The 21,416-nt window shown below is 42.1% G+C and overlaps 1 protein-coding gene across 1 annotated transcript in view; it reads left to right on the top strand.

Moving 5' to 3' along the window:
- Nucleotides 1-18,811, top strand: part of TRABD2A (TraB domain containing 2A) — a 78,768-nt gene extending 59,957 nt beyond the window's left edge. The window contains exons 5-7 of the mRNA XM_062513341.1: nt 7,710-7,800; nt 14,579-14,827; nt 18,279-18,811. Coding sequence (XP_062369325.1) covers nt 7,710-7,800; nt 14,579-14,827; nt 18,279-18,459 — 521 coding nt within the window. The 3' untranslated portion in view covers nt 18,460-18,811. The remainder of the gene's footprint in view (nt 1-7,709; nt 7,801-14,578; nt 14,828-18,278) is intronic.
- Nucleotides 18,812-21,416: the final 2,605 nt, after the last annotated feature.

The raw sequence follows: 21,416 nt of genomic DNA, 5'->3' as shown, positions 1-21,416 counted from the left end.
TACTTAGTGGCTTGAGATATTGACTTTATTTTGACAGACAAGACCTCTGATGAAGCCAGGTTTCTAGGAGCCAAGTTTAAATTCCCTCTAGTCTCTCCTGCCTCTTTGAACAGTTGAGAAACTCCAAAGTGTCAGTTCATGAATAAAACGTACAGAGGGATCTAAGATTCCTTATATCCCTGTGGAAGAAATTACTGACTTCAGTGAGAGAGGCTGGCTGATTTGACAACCTCAGAGGCTGGTTGTCTTAATCTTGAGAACATTGGAAAATTCCTTTTTCTCTTAGAGGTATTTTGCCTTGTTGCTTCTGAAAAAAACATCATTCTGAGGTTTTAAAGTATAATGGATGTTGGTAAACCACCATTAACACAAAGAAAAAGAGGATGTTGGTGAGAACTTCTTCAGCTATCATTTCTTCTAACTGCAAAAGGAAATAACAAATGTGTTTATTTGGCATTAGTCAGACTGTATGGAGTCAAACCTCCAGGGACCGACTGGTTTTTTTTCACAGACAGAATGTGTTACCACCAATGGTTACCCCAGTCTGCTGTAGTCCACCAAATGGTTTCCTTCAGCTTCTCTAGGTTTTGAGGCATTCCTTGTGATGTGAGAGGTCAGTTTTGTGTCAGCCTTAGGTGTCACAGCCACATGCATTGGGTTCATAGGCATGTCTATATCCTTTTCCATCAATCCAAATGTCATAAAAAGAAAAAAAAATCCAGTGGAAAATGGAATTGTGCTGAATCTGAGTGGTGTGTTAGGTAATACTATTTTCATGTAGAGCTGTTCAGTCTCCCTGACATTTTCTGTTCCATCTGGAGTCTTTAGATTTGAAATTATGCAAGAGAAGCAAGATTTATTGGTTTTGGGTAAGAAAAGATGGGAGAAAGGACCTGTCAGCAATGGGTCTAAAAAGCAGTAAGCTAAGCCCAGGATGTCTCTGCCCATCTTGTATCAGTGTTCATACCCATGAAACAAAACCAAACATAAACCTGCCATGGGAATATGGAAGTTGCTCAGGGAAATGAGATATAATTTTGAAATTTGGTGGGAATTCAGAATCCACCATGGAAAATTTGAAGCTGCCATCAGTATATTTGGAATTGGAGATATGGGCTGCTCAGGGAACGTAGATTTACCTGTGCCTTGTGTAAAAGATTTTAAATGTTTAATGAATGAGTTTGTGAAAAGTCTGTAAGAAGGTGAGTATTTGTGGATCCTGGAGGAGGTAAAAAAAAACAAGTTGGGGGGATGGGCAGGAAAACAACATAATGATAAAACAGATTTAAAAAACAGATTAAATTAGTCTTGTGGGGCCACCTCACTTCTCCCTGGGCTCAAAGGGCTTGCTGATTGCCTGCATGCTTCTGTCTCTGGAATGCAGCAGCATTTTAACTTCCTTAGGTGGGAGGAAAGGCTGAGTGCCTGAAGGTGTGCCTGTACCTCTGTAATCTGAGAATACCAGATACAACCCAGCAGCTTTGAGACTGTTTTCCTTAGTAACCTCTCAGAGTCTTCAGAATGCTAATGACAGGGTTTATTAGAACAACAATCCCTGAAGGGGAAAGATAATGTTGTGTGGAGGCAGGACCTACATCCAGCGCCCCAAGGTTCACATGAAGGGCACTGCTCCTGACATCTCTGACACTGAAATGCAGAAAGCTTTGCATTTCTCCATTAGAGGCAGTAACCTGTGTTCTAATATATTAGCATAGCTGTCAAAATCAGCCAGGCCAAAAAACTGTGCTGTTTCTGTTCAGGTACTGACAGTCTTCTTATCAGTGCAGGGTTTACCCATTACTGCCTTTACTGGGCAGCTAAAGTAGGAAAACTTTCATCATGTAATGTGTGTCTTGAGCTAGGGGAATTTCAAGTCCGTCATAACTTTTTTGCTGGAAAGGAAGGAGTGATGCGTGATGGGAGCAGGTCCAGTGGCAGAGGTGTCTGTGAGTACTGTAGCTCAGATATGACACTGGTAATTCCTCCTCTTACTGGTAACACAGTGCTGGATGCTAGCATAGTCACCTCCATAAGGGTCTTCTTGTCTCGTAACCTCAGGCTTTATCAGTGGAAGACTTTCAGTAAATGGATACCCAGGCTGCCTGAATGTAAGCTGTTTCTCTTAACTAATTTTCTATCAAAACAAGCAATATGGATGTGCAAAATCTGTGTCAATTTAGTCATAAATTTGGTCTCATAATCAGTGAAAAAGCTTTTTCTAGCTTCAATTTTTTTGGAGATCATCAGGATGTTTGACTTTTCCCAAACGTAAAAATGGGAATCCCTGGGATAAAATATACTCACGTCTTGCATTTAAGAGGCCTAATTTTCAGCAGAAACAGGTAGATTAGTATCTTCTTATCTTCCACAAGAAAAATGCCTTCATTTTGGCTCATGCAAATTGTAACTCCACATGTTTCTTTTCTGTGGTATTAGATCCTTTTTTCTTATGTTGTGCAAGGCTACTTGCACAACATCTACTGCTTCAAGAAGTTCCATAGGTGAGTTGATTAGTAAACCACATCACTTTTGAAGACATGGGAGAATGTATTTTTCCTTCTGACTGAATTCAAGTATGAGGCACTTCCTTTAAGTCTTCTCATGTCTAGAGAAAGTCTGGGGCACAAAGAACATTACTGTTCCACCAGATTTTCCTGTTTGGTTCAAGAGTAGTGAAGTATTATCCACTAAGGTTTTGTACAAATAAAAGATCTCCAGGAAATCATGTTTTTGTGGACAAACACTTATCATGGTCTCAGTAGGATAAAACCTTGGGTTTGAAATTTATGGAGTATTATTTCATTAATATTTCATCTTGTAGGTAATCACAGGAAGGATTTTGTTCAGAGGCCCGCCGTCTGAAAAATGCAGGATAGCATTGGAGGGCTGTTTGTATGGGAAGCCTGCAGAAGTATTTTAATGTGAATTCAGGGAATCTCTAAGTTGATTTACAACATCACTAATGCCACCTCATCCCCTTCAACCTTTGTCATTTCCTTCTCCCTGCAGTATTAAATTTGTGAGAGTACCATGCTCTAGTTTGGTTTCTGTTCTGGTACCTGCACTTTTTCTGGACTTGGAAATACTGTGAAAAGCAAGAATTTACTGGACTTAGTAGGACATGTTTTGCATTTGATACACTTAAATGGCAGACTTGGAATTCCAGCCACTTATGACTGATCCCTGTTTTCCATATGTTGCTTGGATTATCCAATGTAACTTCAAAATTTCCTCTTCCCGATTCTGGGAGAAGTGAAGTGCGAGCTCTCTACACCTGGGTGCATCCTACTTGTGCTTGAAGACTGTCTTCCTCTTGAAAAGTTTTTACAGAAAACATATATATGAAGGAAATTATTTGTAATTTAATTGATCACATCACCTGCTTTCCTTCCTTTGTTTTGGATCATAATAAATATTTTGTCTAGCTTTTTTCCTCCACAGTTGCACTAGCTGGGTTAAAATTACTCCAAGTTCTGCATCCCAGTGTTTAGTTAAAAAATATAACTGTGTTTATGTTAAAGGTAAAGTTATGAAGAATGAAAGCAGATGATAATTGCCATAGGCATTTCCAGGAAGTTTTTAAATAATTGTAAGATCTATATTTCTAAAACTTTCTTGAAAGTATTTGTTTCAGTGATCCATAGAGTCTCTGGCACCAAAAGTCCATTTGAGTGCTTGCAGTCCAAATAAACATTGAGCTTTATGATGTTCCCAGTGACTGGACTAATTTGTGCTGTTTTGTTATTGCAGTGCTACAGTTCTGTGCTTTAGCTGTTCCCACAACATCTTGGAAGTCAGCAGTCAAGATCAGGTTTCCTAACAAACATTTTGGTGTCTTTACATGTATGTCCAGTGATTCATTGTCTTGGGATGCTTGTAAATGGTGAGGTCTTGACATGCTTTTGGGGTGGATGGGAAGTGCCATCTTTCTACTAAAGAAAACACAATTATGTATACTTGGAGGTTTCCTTTTACTTGATTCTAAGAGGCCAAAGAACTTTATTTATCTGCTTGGAATAGTCGATTTTATTGAAATTCAGATAGGAGTATAATTTTCATGAGTCTTACAGACTTGTTTTTTGTGAAAAATTAAAATTTAGTAACAGAAACAGAACCTTTGTTTTGCAACATTTTGTAGTTCCTTTCACTAGATGCAGAAACACCTAAACTGGCATGGTTACAGAAGCAGCTCTGCATGTGCTGGCAGTAAAGACTGCAAGCAGGAGACACAGGTTTCAGGGCAGTAGTAGTATCCCATGTTCTGCAGAATTGGGTATGGCTACTGAGGCAGGTCAGAAGCACAGTGTGTGGTCAAGTCTGCAAGTGCACATTGGTCAAATTGCATTGTTCTTTGAGCCCACTGCCTGTTGTGGTCCCTGCCTGCCATCTCCTTTCAGTGCAGATTAAGGGCCTGGGTCTTATTTACTCTCCAGTAGAGTGCATGGCTGAGCTGGTCCACACAACAGCTTCTTAGTTTCTCTTTGAGTTTGAACACAGAAGAATAAAGATTCATGACTCCCCACCCCCTGCCAGAGTCAATTGACCTCTTGGAGGCATCTCTTCACCTAGTGGTGTGAGGATAATGCAGGGCTATGTACACAAAGAAAAGAGCAGGCTTTCTGATGGGACAGGGCCCAGAGCTTTCTTTTGGGGAGCATTCAAGTGTGTTAGGCTAAAATAGAAAACAGGTGGAAGAGGTCTGCAGCCTGTCATGTGACTTATCATCTAAGTCTCCCTTGCAGCAATAGCTGCTTGATCTTAAACCTTGGAGAGTGAATCTTTCTCGTGTTTCTGACAGTTGTTTTTGGCAATCTGATCTCTCATACACCACTGACTGTTTTTAGTGGTGATCCCCAGGAATGAGTCAAAAGTTCTGATGCTAGAGAGGCTCCTGGTGGGTTCCTGTACCTCAAACCTTGTCCTTCAGCCTTTTCAAATTTTGCATCTCACTCAGTTGGCCCTGAAGATCCTCTGCACCACAAACAAGCTCTGTCTCATGCAGCAGGAATGGCCCTCATTTTGGATAGTGAATGCTGCATCACCTAACCATTTATGTACTTAGCCTCAGTGGCTCCTGACTGATCATGTCTTGTGAACAGTCTAATATCATGTGCCTGTTTGTATTTGTATGCATCTGTTTTACACATATTTATTCATTTGTTCTGTCCTCTTTTGCACAATATTAGCACATCATTTTTCTCTCACATGCAGACATGCATTGCCTTGGCAACAATGAGCAAAGGCACTCTGTATGTATGTACTGGTAACTGATATAAAAGATATTCTTATCACTGCATTAAATTAAATTTAAAATAAAGGGCCAGCTACAGAAAATCACTCAGGCAGGTTGACTGATTGAAATGGGATTCATCCATGTGCTACAGTGATTTCCTGCATTCCATGCTAAATCACTGCTCTGAGCAAGGATGACTGAAGATTGATGGAGTTTATGTTTAATGGTGTGGTGCGAGCAGCTATTCACTAGCTCACTCTTGAAATGCATGCTAACTGTGAGCTCTTAAACTGGCTTTAGGAAAATGATTTTAAGACCATACATTGCCTTATAGATTGCTTATCTTTGTGCCTTGTCCCTTTCCTCCTGAAAGATTTGGATTAGGAAAATACAAGTTCAGACTTGGCACTGCTTTTCACTTCTGAAGATGAGATTTGCCTCATGTATCATTGTCTGCATAACATGAATTCCTCATCTGAGCTTGGAATACACCCTGCCCCTATCCTTGTCAGTGAGAGGCGCTTCTCTACAAGCCCAAGCTGTCCTATCTCCCTGTCCTTTGCAAGGAATGGATCACCTTTTGGAAGCACCTCTTCCTTTGCTCTGTGGAGGTAGGGAAGGAGGAATGAATCCCTCTCTCCTTCTCTTTGTGCATACCTCTCCTCTGTGTTAAAGGTGAGAGATAGAAAGTAGGTCTGGCATCTTATATACCTAGTGTTTGTTTTACAGTAGCTAATTTTACTCAATTACAATATTTCATTACAGTCATTCCTGTTCCCTGCTACAACTGGTCTTTTTGCTGACATGAGGGAATTCTTGATTAACGGTGCCTGGAGCTGAGCCATCAAGAGGCAACAGACACCAACAGTATTAGGTTAGGTCAACGTAACGGTACATAAGCTCTACTCCTTCTGAAGGCAAAATTTAATCTGAGGAGGTGGGGTAAAATCCAATTACTGTGTGAGAAAATATGGTACCCAGTGGGTGTGCATTGCAGTGTTCAGCTAAAAGATTTCATTTGAGCTAGACTGGTTTATGCTCTTAGGTTCCAGGGGAAAGTTCATCTTGCACTCTGATGGTACCATCCAGCTCATGCCTTAAGCTGGTACATCATAAGCACTTGGCTGTTGTGGCATAAGAAACTACAGTTTTTGTGCTCTTGTTCATTCAACCCCTTTTGGAATGAAAAGTCATTAATCCCTTATGTTTAGTCTCTTGATATTCTCAGCATTGTTAGAATTATCTTTATAACTTCCTGCTTTCCCTGGCTACTAGAGTAATTCTGTTGGTTCTATTGTCATGTATTTATGAACACTATTATCAGAAAACAGTTTTTCTGGACTTATTTATCAATTTCAACACTGTGTACATTTACAGAGGAAAGGGATCACTCTAATGAGTAATTTGCCAAAGGCCAGTTTTAATTAATGTAGGCTATTAAATTAAGAAATATTCTATGAAAGTTGGATCTGTGAGTGTGCAAGGCCTTTGCTCCTCTCTTTGTTCTTTCTTTCTTCTGCTTCTCAGCAGCCTGGTCTGATGACATGTTGAAGTGATGGTGGAAGACATTCTGTGAGCAGAACATACAGCCAGGAAAGCTCCTGCAGCCTTTGAGTTATTTAGTCACTATGATGCCAAAATTCAGTCTTACCAGCCACAAAATCTGTCTGAGAATGGAGTGGATATGTAAATCACAGAATTAGGGCAGAACTATCTAAGTCCTTCTAAAACTAAGTCCTTTTATCAAGATAAAGGCTGAGGTCAGGTCTCTGGCCCCTGTGGCACAGTAATGAAGAAATGAAAGAGGTTGATCTAAGTCATTGGCTTGCAGAGTGATTTTCTGTTCTTTGCAGTTGGATTATTCTTAATAATTTTAAAATTGTTAGTGATACTGAGAAACACCTCTGTATCTTTGTGATGCTTGAGAGTGTTAAAATGTGTCTGGATTATGACCTTCTTTGCATCACCACCAGTTGTAGACTCACTGCTGCTCTTGAACAGGAGTGTCCAAACTTCATCCCTTACTCCTTCAAGTAATCTACAGTGGCCTGATAATCAGAGTCAGTTAGGTTGAAAAAGACCTCTGAGATTATTAACTCCAACTTTTGACCAATCATCACCATGCCAACTAGACCATGGCACTAAGTGAAACATTCAGTTTTTCCTTAAATGCTTCCAGGCATGGTGACTCCATCAGCTTCCTGGGCAGCCCATTATGCAACAACCTGTGGGACCAGAGTAATTGCAATCACATCTGCATTTTAGAAAGGCAGAATGTAGTAATTGAAGTGACCTTGGGGAAGTTCAGCAATCACTCATTAGAGATCCTGTGTTTCCAGTGCATGTTGACGGAGAATGGTAAACCCCTGCCTGCCTTGAGTGTGGCACACCTCCTGTGATGAGGAGGACTTTGTTGTTCTTCTCCCCTTCTCCATGTGGTTAGTGAGTTCTGATGTAATTTTTCTTTTAACTGCAGGTCACTTCATGGGCAACAACACAGTGATTGATGTTTTGAGAAGAGAAGGCTATGAAGTAGAACACACTCCAGCTGGACAAGCCATCAACAAGTAATTCATGCTTTTACCTAGCTGAGCAGCCACTGGGCAGGGGTGGGTTTGTAAACAATTATGAAGTAGGAATGGTAGCTGGAATTATAACTAAGAGTGAGCTAGGCTTTTTCTCTCCTTCCCAGCAGTTGGCTTTTTCTTCCATGAACTAGTTTATAAAGAGGATTTTATTTGGTTTTGTTTCGTGGTTTTGTTGTTGGGGTTGGGGCTGTTTGGTTTGTTGTTGTTGCTGCTGGTTTTGTAGTGGGGTTTTTTGTTTGGGTTTGAGATGGGGTTTTTTGTTGTTCTTGTTGTTAATAAATTTTTACCCTTATAAGTTCTTAACTGTTCAATGAACAGCTGCAGAGTATGCATGCTTGATTCATCAGATCTAGATGCTGTCTTGTACCACACAGGGTTCCAGGTTTTTCTTTCCTCTTGTTATGTATTTGACTGCCCAGCCTTGTAATAATCCCCTTCTTTTATACTGTTATATTTTATTCTTCCTGTTTACTCTTTCCCAGCCTAGCATCTGATTGCCTGGAGTCTTTGCAAGCTGTCTCCATGACTGATTGCTCTCATGTCCCCTTTCTTCTACATTTTTAAGCTAAGGTACTTGTTGTTCTGGTTCATCCTGCAGCTGTCCTTTGGGATATACTCTTCCTGCTTCTTTTTATCTCTCACTGGATGTTTTTATCCACCTCCATGGTTTCAGTAACTACAGAATGCCAGATAATCTTCTCCTCCACTCTCAACTGAGAATTACTTGTGCTTTGACTCACCTGTTCCTGGAATTCCTGCCACCAGCTTAGGGTTTGCAATCTTTGCTTTCCTCTTCTCCAGACTTATCAAACATGTAGCTGTCAGATATACTCACTTTTCATTGCTAAAAAACCACAATGGAGACAATTGGAAATTGGTCCCAGTTATGGTGCTATTTCCCTTTTATCTTCTGTGCCAGGTAGTGTCCCTGTTTACATCTATCCCCCATGTTCCTGATCTGGGACTCCCAGACTGGACTTCCACCTTTTGATAGGATTTCTGCAGAGGGAGCAGTGTTGAGTCTTGGTCTGTCCCAAGGGCTCTACCAGAGTGGTGCAAATTAGTAACAATTGTTTTTCTCATATGCTGATTGCTTCATCTTTCTCTTCATACCACCTTTGCTGTTGTCTGAAGACATGAGATTGAAATTCTGGCAATGATTTTTTTTTCCTGAAATTTTTGCAATGATTCTTGACATGGACAGAGTCATTAACTCTACATGCACTGAAAAAAAAAAACCTGATCCAAGAATTAGCCCACGATTATATGAATGCCAGCCCCTAACCCAGTTTCTACCAGTGAGCAGGTGGTCTGACAATGAGAAGCACCTGTGATTAAGAACAAGACTTAATGATTCTATAATGCTTGAGTTGTGCTAGAAAATCCAATGTATTAGTGTTCTCAGGGATGATTTAAAAAAAACTGAAAAGAAAAAAACAAAACCAAAAAAGCTTGCACTGATATTTTCATGTTGTTTTTAATTTTTAGTTTAGGTATTCCTAAATACAGCTGCAGCAGCTTCTTAAAGCCTAAAAAAAGATAGCTTAATAGGTACTTGAAAATAATGAGATCTGGTACTACTCTGTAAAGATGTAACTGTAAGGGCAGACAACTGAAGAAAGGAGAGATAGATTTTTCACTTATCAGGATGGTTGGTATCAAGGTTACTTGGAGTAGCTTACTTGAGTAGCCCTCAGTTTGTCATCAGTTGCCTTTTAAACCTCTTATTAGGACTATTGGACAGAACATCCTTCCTGGAGTCTTGATATTAAACCTGAGTAAGAATACGGCATGTCACTGTTAACATTTCTGGATGACTTGGAAACAGATTTAAAAACACAAAATACATTTTAAGAAAAATGTGGATTCAAAGGAAAAGAGCATTTAAGGTCAGGGAAAGGACCTGTGGCAAGAGTGTGTCAGAGTCCTAGGGCTTGGAAGAAAGATTCCACTAATTACTATCCTGGGTTTGTTCTAGGAGCAAACAGCAGAGCATCCTGTGACAGTAAACCCAGTGCTGATCACATAAATGTAGAACTGTATCCAGCTATTGTCCTATATAGTGCTGCACACAGTCCAGTCAGTACCTGTGGACTATTTCACAACTGAGACAGGATAAAAATGCAAGTGGTTGGACTGAGACAGAGAATTTAAATGACTCTGGAGATATTAGATAGTGGAGATATTAGTTGAGAGGTCCTACAATACAAAAAGGAGGAAGTCTGCAATCATCTCCTTTCCCTGCAACATGCCTTTTTACTGTAGCTGCACAGTCTGCTGCTTCCTGTGCCCTGGCTAGACAAAAAGTCCCTTGTGAGGTATGTTGTAGGTATCTGTGTGTAGGACCTAATAAGGATGCAGGATAGTCATGCTCATTTTCCTGTAGCAGGCGGGGCTGCCTGAGGTGTACCTTCCATCTGCAGAGCAAATGGGGTGGATGCTCCAAGTCTAGGAGACAGAAAGGTTCTTCTCCCTGGTGTCTCCCAGGCAGGCAAGGCAAAATAGGTGCTCCAAGCAGGCAGTATTGCATAGAGCAGCTTATAAATAGTACCACAAGTTCAGTCAAGCTTTTTCTGACTCACTTTGGTCTTTAACTGTTGTTCCTGATTTTTAGAATGTAGTTATATATTGTAAATTATTCAACACAATCACGGCCATAATTAAGGTGCTTGTGGACTCTCCTTTAGCTGCTGTGACAGGAGAGGGGATTGGCCTGGAGGAAAGAAGGATGGGCTTTTGAATCTGTCTTTTCCAGTGGTCTCTAAAAGAATGTCCTGCAGGAAGCGTTACAAAGAAGGTTTGGTATATGGATGTGACTGAGGCAGCATCTATTAGAATAAATGTCTGGCCATATATGATGCAGGTCACCTTCTACCTGTAGCAGTGCTGAAGTCCAGCATGGTGTGGCCATGGGTTCAGGAGGGAAGGCTGCAAGCAGCATGGCACTCTAATCTACAGGGGTGGAGTGCTGCCCACTCTATGACTTAGTTAAGGAACAAATAAATGAAGAGAAATGGTGGAAAAGGGAATCATAGGCAGAAGACCTTGGAACAGGTTAAATCAGATTGTTGGAGAGAGCTAATGAGAGATCATCTCTGTAAGGTAAAGAGTGGGTGATGTGAAGCAGCTGAGGGTGAGAGCTGCAGGATCATGACAGTTCAGAGGTGATAAAGTGTGACTGATTGTGGCACCACAATGATTTTAAATGAGATTGATAACCCTAGGTCTATTCTGCAGCAGACTCTCTACTATAAACTTCAATATGTGATCACTGATTGTCCTTGCAGCAAGTAAGACAGATTATCTTTGTTTTCTGTCTACTCTCTCAATGTTCTAGTCCATAACTTCATTTCCCCTTCTCCTGGAACTACTCTCTATTTGCTATCAAATAAGTGGGTGTACAGTGATGGGCTAGCTTGAAAACTGCACCCATGCTGGAATACATCTCCTTGCAGACCACCTCCTTTTCATGCCATTGGAAGCTAAAAAAGGAGTACAGTTCTCGGAAAGTTTCATTGATTAAACACAGTTTCTGCTTGGTGGTCTGTGGTTTTCTGTTACTTTTCTGAATTTCAGCCCAAGCCAGTCTGCACTTTTTTTACAGAAGACTGTTGCATCTCTTCTCTTTATGAAGTAGCCATAAAAATCAGTTACATATTCCTGCTACGTTCTGTGTATACACAGGGTGGTTTGATTTTGTGGTTTTGTCCAAGATGCTCATAAACAAGTAAAGAGGGAAAATTGTTCCAAACAATGAGAAATGTGGGCCAGCAAAGCTATGACTGAATAGGACACTGCAGACTGCCTGCCTTAGAGTACAGATGAGATGTTGCTTGCTCTAAGAATATAGAAACAGAGCTTCAGTAATCAAGGTGGAGCTGATTGTTGTTTATTTCTACTTAATCACCTTCTCAGGAAGCTGAGTAGTCACAGCCCTGAGAGCTTTTTCTGGGAGCTCAACTTTGTGTTTCTAAGATTTGTATTCTAAGACAATTTGTACATGTACATAGTCTCTGTGACATATATCATTCACTGGAGCTCATTTGAAATTCCCAGTAATGCTGCCAGCCTAACACAGGATCTGGGCAGCTGGAAGGATAAGGTCTGACTCCCACTCCCTTGTTGCTTGCTATAAATGTGTGCAAATCTTGGCTCTGCTTCTGAGAGAGATGCAATTTCTCAGTTTCCTCCCCTTCATGTAGACCTCCATACTTGTCCATAATACCCACTAAGACCACCATTTCATGCTCCTTGGTGTGCTTTATCTGAGTGGCAGGACAGCATTACACCCTTTTGCAGATCAACACTAGAAGCCAGTGCCACAATGGTGTGTTGAGCTCTGGTCTCTTACATGCCAGACATGTCCTCTGACACAATGTTTTGTAAAGGCTGTGCATTCACTGCTTTGTACCATCTTCCTTCATCAAAAAGAAAATGAGAAGACAGTGAATGTGGTGGTGCCAAAATTAATCTGCTTTTCATTGATGTGTGCTAGACGGCCCAAAGGATTCCACACAGAATCATGGAACATTCAGGGATTAAGAAGGACTTCAAAATCATCTAGTCCTAATCCCCCTGCCATGGGCAGGTACACCTCCCACTAAACCAGCTTGCTCAAGGTCTTATGCAACCTGGCTTTGAAAAGTGACAAGGTTAGGGTACTACAGCCTCTCTGGGAAACCTCTTCCAGTATTTCACCACCTTCATGGTAAAGATTTTTTTCCCCAATACCTGGCCTAAATTCATCCCTTCTTCAGTTTGTATCTATTACTCCTGTCACTGCAATTCCTGACAAAGAGTCCCTCTCCAGATTACCTGTAGGACCCTTCAGATACTGGGAAGTTGCTATGAGGTCTCTACACAGCCATCTCTTTTCCTGAGTGAACTGACCTAGCTTTCTCAGTCTGTCTTCACAGGGGAGGTGCTCCAGTCCTCTTAGTAATGCTGTGGCCTCCTCCAGTCTTGCTCCAACACTTCTGTGTCCTTCTTATGCTGAGGACCCCACAACTGGATGCAGGGCTCCAGCTGGGGTCTCACCGGAGCAGAGGGGCAGAATCCCCTCCCTCCCCTGCTGCCCACACTGCTTTGGATGCATCCCAGGACCCCATTGCCTTTCAGGGCTGTGAGTGCTCATGGCTGGGTCATGTTGTATTTTCAACCATCAATCATCACCCCCAAGTCCTTCTCAGGGCTGCTGTCAATCAGTTCTCCACTCAACTGGTAGATCTGTCTGGGATTGCCACAACTCAGGTACAGGACCTTGCACTTGGCCTTGACCTTCATGGGTTTGCACAGCCCCACCTCTCCAGCCTGTCCAGGTCCCTCTGGATGGCATTGCTTCCTGCCAGCATGTTGACTGCTCCACACTGCTTGGTGCTGGTGACAAGCTTGCTGAGGGTGCCCTTGATCCCACTGTCCATGTAACTGACAAAGATCTTGAACATTGACCGTGCCAGTGCTGACCACTGAGGGAGACCATTCATCACTGGTTTTCATGTGGACAAAGAGCTGTTGACCACAATTTTTTGCATGTGGCCATCCAGCCAGTTCTTTATCCACCAAGCAATCCATCCATCAAATCTATGTCTATCTAGTTTGGACACAAGGCTATAGTCTGGGACAGTGTCAAATGCTTTGCCTAAGTCCAGGCAGACAATGGAAGTTGCTCTACCACATCCATCAGTGCTGCAGCTGCATCAGAGAAGATAATCACATTTAACAGGCATTGTTTGTCCTTGATAAAGCCATGTTGGCTGTTACCAATCACTTCTTCATTTTCCTTGTTTGTGTTAGCATAGTTTTCAGGAGAATCTGCTCCATGATCTTGCCTGACACAGAGGTAAGACTTTCACTTTCTCCATTTTAAAAATGAGGGATATAGTTCCCTTTTTCCAGGTGTTGGGAATTTTACTTGAGTGCCGCAAGTTTTCAAAAATTAGTGATAGTGGCTTAGCAACTTATCTGCCAGCTGCCTTAGAACCTTTAGATGAATCTCATCATCCCCATGCACTTGTGCACATTCAGGTTCCTTAGATGGTCTCAAACCTGATTGTCTCCTGTATTGTCCTTAGGATCTTCATATTCCCATTTGCCTTCCCTGGCTTGGGCAGCTTGGCTGGAACACTTGCCATTGAACACTGAGATACAGAGGTCAATGAGAACCACATACTTCTCTGGGTCCAGCATGCAAACAGGTGATTGTTAATGGTTATGCTGAGCTTTCCATAGTCTGTGGGCTAGCTCATTTCTTACCTTCTCCACCAGTGAGAGTTGCTGGTCCAGACCTGGTTTCATCAGCTGGTGCTTTAGTTGTTTTGCTTGCCCCTTCCACTTGTTCCCCAAGGTAGTTTGCTCTGGGCAGGAATGTCGAAAGGAATAATCTTGTCTGCATTCTGCAGCACATCAGACTAGAGGAGTGTCGTTTGACTCTGACTTAGAAATTATTCCATTTTTGTCTTCTTTTAGAGATGCAAGCTTAATTCCAAGTTACTCCACCCTTATCCAGACAGCATACTTTTCTCTGATACAGACTGCCTCTTTTCCAAATTTTTTTTTTATTTTGCTAAAGAGCACTATTTTGATCACAAAATCAATATTGGCTTAATGAAGAGGGAGCAGGAATACAAGGTAGAAAAATGAAAATCCAGGAAGAAATACATGTATGTTTTTAAATGTATGTGCCTTGATAGGATCTGTTACAGGATTTTGCCTCAAAGCCTTATTTTTAAATGTTATCTGTATTCTCTCTTTATTCCAGCCGAAAATCCCCCAAAACCTTGTTAGCCTTTTCATCATCACACAGTCCCTATGTCATGTCCCATGAGCTCCCATTGCACCCCCAGAAGGAGGCAGAAGAGGAGGAAGAGTTCCTTCCTCACCTGCTAATCCCTGACAGCACTGATGTGCTCATTAAAGCAGACGGGAAGTACAAAAAGAAAAAGAAAAAGCAGCAGAAGAAGCAAAGACTGCGACAATTTAATGACCTCTGGGTTCGCCTTGAAGAAAGGTAACTGACAGCTGGGGAGAGGAAGGATGGCTTGTCATGCAAACTGGACTTCAACTTAGACAGTTTAATACATACCCTCAAACTTCTGCTGGGGTAGATATATCCTGTGGAGAGGATCTGACCTTCTCCACTGAAGCATTTGCACAAAGTTTCTTGCTTTTAGTGGCAAAAAAAGCTTTCTATTTTTTCACTTTGCATAGTTAGATTTGTGGAAAACTAGGCATAAAGCAAGTGGAAGTCTTGTCTAGATCATTCTGCATTTGGGTTTGAGAGACTGTGAGCATATGGCAGTCCTCTCTTTCATGGAAGGCTGGGTCCAGTGGTAGATGGTACAGATCAAAGCCTTGGACTGTTATCCAAAACTGCTGCATATGATGAAACTATCATTCCTGGCATATGTTCTCTGTGCACCTGGGTGATATTCATGCAGTATTTTTAGTCTCTGTATTCTTTCAGTCTGATAAAGCATGACAGCCTAATGGATAGCAGAGTTTATATTAAAAAAAGTAGTGTGTTGTGGGGCAGAGGTTCACACATAACCCATACTTTCCATCCAGAAAAGCTTGCTTACCTACAAGAACTACAGCAACCAAAAATAAAAAAAAAAAAATTCTCTCATTACCTATACTTGGGCCTGCAGCTGAATGTATACCTTAATATTTCCCTCCTGTCAGATAACACACATGCCCAAATCAGCTTGCTTTTGTACTCTGTGTGTCTGTATCTCTGCCATGCTCAGGTTGAAGGCATTAAATTTTTGTGATACCAAAAACAACCAAACAGGTTAGGGTGATGGAGAAAAGTCTGGCAGTTCTTGAAATGAAGCCTGTACATTATTTTTTTTTTTCCCCCTCTCAAGAACACTTCTTCCTACTCCCCAGTTACTGAATACATCAGAGTTCTCCTATGCCTTTCCTATCAGTTCCCTGGGTTCTAATTGTACTAGAGCTATGAGAGATACATGGCTCAGGCTTGTCACAAGTGACTGCAGCTGCAGTTCTGCTTGAGGCATTCAGCTATTGTCAGATTTTTTAGGCCATATTCCCTTCTCTGCTCCTTCCTACAACCTTAGTATAATTATTTGGGAGACAAAGGGAGACAGATGCTCATGTAACATGTCCCCTGACAGACCTACACACGGTTCAAGATTCACCAATACAACAAATCCTGTACTGATTACATTTGATTTTGTCTCTTAGTATACCATTTAATTTCTTAATGTAGTTGATACTAGCTGATTGTGAATGGGTGTTTGTAGTTTCTGTTGTTAGTCTGTCTAGGTGAAATGCTAAGGAATGTCTGTCTTAATCTCCCACCCTGCCTCCCTAGTGCCATTTTCAGTGTTTCACATGCAGTTGCTCCCACAAAGGTCAAGGAAGTCATTGGGCAGTGAATCTAAGATACCTGTGCACTTGCAGTATCAGGCCTTCAGAAGAAGAGGGAAGATGGCAAACTGGGCTACTATGACCAAACTGAAGGCACATTGGGTCTGCATGGTATATTTCAAGTACTGCCAGGCAGTAGTGAGGCAAAAACAAAGCAAATGATGGCAACCTAGGAAACTAGTGTGTAAGTATGGGAGCAGTAAATCTGCTTTTCTTTTTTTCTTTTTATGTTTCCTTTCTTCCCCTACTATTTAAGTCTTCCTTTGTGCTAAAAAATTACCGCCGTGCTAAGTGAGGGATGCCTTGTAGGGGCAACTCCTTAGCAGCAGAGAAGAGCTTAAACGTCTGGAGATGGAGATGCTGCATGGCAGCGCTGGCAAAGACAAACGATGCCTGGGAGATTGCTGTGCCCTTAATGCCTTCCCGTAGAGGGAAGGCAGCTGTCCCTCCGGCAGGAGCCCAGCCTGTGCACTGCTGTTCTGTAAAGCCCGGGTTGTCTGCTGGGCTCTGCCACAGCGCCCACAGTGCCGCGGCTGGGCTGGGCTGGGCTGGGCTGGGCTGACAGCCCCACCTCGCGGCGCGTCCCTTCCCAAGGAAATCCAGCATCTCTGGGTGTGCAGACACAGGTAAAGCAGACACTGGTAAAGGCTTCTTACGAATGGGCCATTCACAGCTTTCAGGTTTATAGATGAGCTTGATATCCTTAAAGATCCTTTCCAGCCTACGTGATTCTGTGATATCTCCTGTGAGTCTGAAAGTGTGAAAGGTGCAACTCAGGTGATTTAGTAGAGTTGTAATGGGCTTGTTGGAATGGCCTTGGTTGTGCCCCTGTATGCATCAGTTAGCAGCTGTGTTTCCTTGATGTGCTGCCAGCTGGCTTCTCTCTGGCTGTTGTTCAGATCTTCGGGGAGTCCTTTGGGTAAGGAAGAGTAAAATGTTTTTTAAAAGGATACAAACTGCCTTCCATTTCCCAAAGTATTTTTGCTTACTGGACTGAAATAAGACAAGAATGGTTCACAGCAGCTGGGGATTGGATGCAGAAGAAATTACTCTTTTTTTTTTATTTGTCAGGTGGACTTGCTTTTAGTTTTGTCCAGATTTGTCTTCAGGCTCTACACAGCACCATTCAGTCCTGGGGGTTATGTCAGTTACATAGCTGTGGTGTGAAGCCTTGTTTTCAGTCCATTACTAAAGAGAGCAACTACCTCTGCAGTATCTAACCCTTCTGACTCTTGGCCAGCTGTGGTGTGTGATCTCCCCTAGTTCAGGTCAATTGGCATTAGCAGCCTGGAGCATACAAATTTCTCTCCACTATCATGTACTGTCATCATGGGAGCTCACCTCATGTATGCTCCAATTCAGTTCTTGTTCACCACGATGTCAAGAGTACTCTCTACCACTGGGAGATACTCTGGAATATAGTGATCTAGGATGTGTTTCTGGAAGCCATTCTTCCTCTGCTTAAAATATGTCATGTAAATCTTTTAAATTCCTGGCCTGTGGAAGAGATCATACAGTATAGAAATAAGGCGAGTCCCCACTAAAGTTCAGGAAGCATGGGTGAGGAAGATGAACTCATAAAACAGGTGCCTCACTCCAGATGCACTCAGCAAGTGCCCCTGCAGTGCTACTCCTCTGCAACAACACTTGCTTTGTTCTTATCTATTTTCTTCTTAGCTGGTAGGGGCTAGGAATGTAGTCATCTTACCCACCTGCCTGTGTGGGAGCAATGGGCAGTCTGGGTAGTTATTTTGGTGCTGTCATCACCCTTCTCAGTCTCTTCACTGTTCCTCTTCAAGTCTCCTTCACAGTTTGGCTGGGTCCTTGTGGGCTGGTGTGGGAGCTGTCCACTTGTGTGAGGAAGGGACAAGACAGCACTCTGCCATTTAGGAGGCACAGACTCTTGGTCAGTGTGTAACTTGCACAAGATACCATTCGCATGAACCTAGAGAAATGAGAATAGAGAAAAAAAAACCCTAGGATCACAGAGGCTGAGCACCTCCTGCTCTGTGGCTGTTGGGCACTTGGGGCTGGGTCAGGACTGATGTTCTTCTCTTGCCTTGCAGTGCTACTGATCCTCCTCCTCGGATCCGCATCATTAATGGCTACATCACGGTCGAGCCCCAGCCCCGGGGCCACGGGCGGTCCAGTCGCACTCGCACAGACACCAGCAATGCTCACCAGATTTCCTATTCTCTCTTCCTTCCACTACTGACTTTGACTTTGCTTAAGATAATGCATCACTGAAACACAGGAGGACCCAAGCTGCAAGACCCTTGCCTTAAAAAGAAAAAAAAAGAAACTTACTCAAAAAAAAAAAATAAAAATAGAAGACTGTGAGTGGGACACCTATTCTTTGGGATGTTCTTAAACTGCCTCCTTTTCCTGAGCCTGGATCATTAACTCTGTTAACTGGCTTGACCTACCCAATACAGGAGAAGATATTTTAATGAAAGTGTTATTTATCCTTCTCTTGCAGAAGAATGATTTCATGTTCTCCCATAACGCTTTGGGGAGATTAAAATGCCGCTATAACATAGCTGTTGTTTAGCTGTTTGAGCCCAACTAAAGTATGTATTTTTCACCTTCAGTGCCTTATTAGCAGATTTACACACCACTGACTTGTTTATTAGAGCAGAATATTTTGATCATAAGAGCACAGCTGGGAAAAAGAGTTGGTATTTTATGTCTCTACTGGTAATGCTTTTAATTCTTGCTTGTTAGGGCTCCAGATTACACATAAAGGTTTATGACAACACCTACAGTAGAATAAAACATTGAAAGCTTGTGAACAGAATGTTTCTGCTGTTCTGTTTGGTGGTATTTTAGGTGAGTCTCCCTGAACCTCTAGTGGCCAGGCAAGTCTCATAAGTGCAAACTAATGTACATTTAAGGAAAAAGCAATTCAGTGGGAACTTCACAAATCATAATGTTGGAGTCTTTCAAAATGAGTTCTCAAGAGGTGATTTGCACAATTAAGACTTAATTCTAGAAAGTCCTTTCAAGTTTTCTGCTGAGTTCATTGCTCAGAATTCCCAAATTATTTTAAGACCTTTGCAGCCTGTATGTAGTGGATGTATTGTCAAATGTTGAATGTAAAGAAATTTGGAAGCAGTGATGAATTTTCTGCATTTTTATGGGACATCTCTTGTGATCACACTTAACTCCATTTGTGAGCAATATTTCAGCACCATCTCTTAGCAAGGTTTCATTGCCTGAGAAGACCTCTTAAGTTTCACCCATGGGTGAACTTAGAGCCAATGTGCTGAGTTTAGTAACTTGGAAACATGGTAGTCACCTGCCCCAGTGAGGCAACAAACCTTCAGGTTTCCCTTTCTATGCCGTTACACATACTTCACTGCTTTTTCCATTGCCTGTTAAAAGTAGTGCTTTTTCATAGCTTTCTACAGCACATTGGAGGAGGAACAACAAAGGTTCCAGCTTTCCTAACAGGCTTTTCATCTCTTAATCTCAAATTTCAATCCACCTTCCAGAAGGGCTGAACCTTAACACAGCCTCTGTTCACTGAGGAAAACAGAGGAAGGAAAGTAAGTGTCACAGTTAGCAACAGCATTGTGGGCAATGAAATGTATCTGGGCTAGAGTAGAAGAGAGCACCATTTAATTGTATATTCCTTCTCGCACAAGATCCAGAAGACTGAGTACCTGAATGCACTCTGGCTTCATTGGCTTTCACAGCAGCCAGGCTGATGATGTGTTCTCCCCTGTCTCTCTCTGTCTGGTTGATCTTTCACTGGTCATAGACCTGTTGGGGCTGGAGCTTGTTTTTCTTGACCTGAATGTGACCTGAAGGGAAAAGATTGTATGAAGTGCAGGTTGCTTACAAAAACACACTGCAGGCCTGAAAAACCAGGTACACAGGATCATAGAATGGTTTGGTTTGATTTGGTTTGGACTTTAAAAGTTCATCTCATTTCAGCCTCATTGCTGTGAGTCGGGGCACCTTCCACTAGACCAGGGTCCTCAAAGCCTCTCCTTCAACACTTCCTGGGATAAGCCATCTACAGCTTCTCTGAACAGCCTGTTCTGGTGTCTCATCATCTTCACATACATGCCTATTTACCAGCACATCAAGTGACCACAAATGGCACACCAGAGTGTGTACTGCACTTGCTAATATGTGCCTTGGTATTGCTTCTCCTCCCTCTGTCTTTAAGAACTGGATGATGGAAGTGTAGCACATGTCAAAAGAGCACTGCAAAAGCTGGGAGAAAGTGGCTGAAGCAGAGTTTTCTCAGTTAAAAGGCTGCTGTGTAAAATCGCCCAGGGCTGCCTTTTCTCTTTGTTTTCTCCTCCATGGTGGGTCCTGAGCTTCATCTCTGTGGAGGTAACTGGGTCGATGTTAAGCAACTGTTAATGTTTTTCTTAGGTTAGCATGAGGGAAGGGTGGTTATAAAATGCTCTGAAATAACAGAGATCTGAAATAACGCTGTGGATAATTCATTTCTGGTGGTGTAATTCATTTTGTAGCCTGTTTCCAAGTGCCTGACTGTCAAAGAAATAGAAATGTATTTAAACTGTGATGGATTGTGTGCCTACAGAGGCTGCATCCTGGGAGTCTTTCTGCAAAGTAATCGAATAAAGATATTTTGAACGTCTCATGGACTTGGGTGGATACCTGTGAACTAAACCAGTGGTTCCAATCTTTCACTTTTCTTTCCAGACCAGTCATTACTGATTGTCTTCTGCTTCCCCCCACCCAGTGGCTGGGTAGTACCAGCAGGCAGTCAGAGGACCAGCTTTCTACATGTGGACACCCAGTGGAGGAACTGCTTCTGGAGTCCCAAGAAAAAATGGAGCAAGGCTACTGCCTTTTCCTCAAAGGTAGCTCTGAGATTAAAATGTTGATGGAGACATGTTTCCAGCTCTCTGCTAGAGAAAAATTTAGAACCAAAGCTCCACCTGGTGGCCTCTTAACCCCCTCTGAAAAGTTGGATCTCCATAGAGATCCTCTCTGTGGAGGTGGCCTTTTCTAAAGAAATTGTAGTAATCAGATACTTTCATTATGTTCAGATTAGCAGTAGAATAAAAAAAGATGATGTCTTTTCAAGTTGCATTGCAGCAGATATGCAGCTGCATGCATTCACACATTATATTATTGTGATTTTTTCCACCTGGCTTTTTAGGTCATCCCAGGAACTGCATTTCATATGTCTGATTTTAACATAGTGGAATAAGTTTAAA

The sequence above is a fragment of the Cinclus cinclus genome, chromosome Z (assembly GCF_963662255.1).
Source record: "Cinclus cinclus chromosome Z, bCinCin1.1, whole genome shotgun sequence".
Classification (NCBI taxonomy): Eukaryota; Metazoa; Chordata; class Aves; order Passeriformes; family Cinclidae; genus Cinclus; species Cinclus cinclus.
The sequence above is the reverse complement of the archived record's forward strand: the minus strand, read 5'-3'. Positions and strand labels throughout refer to the sequence as shown.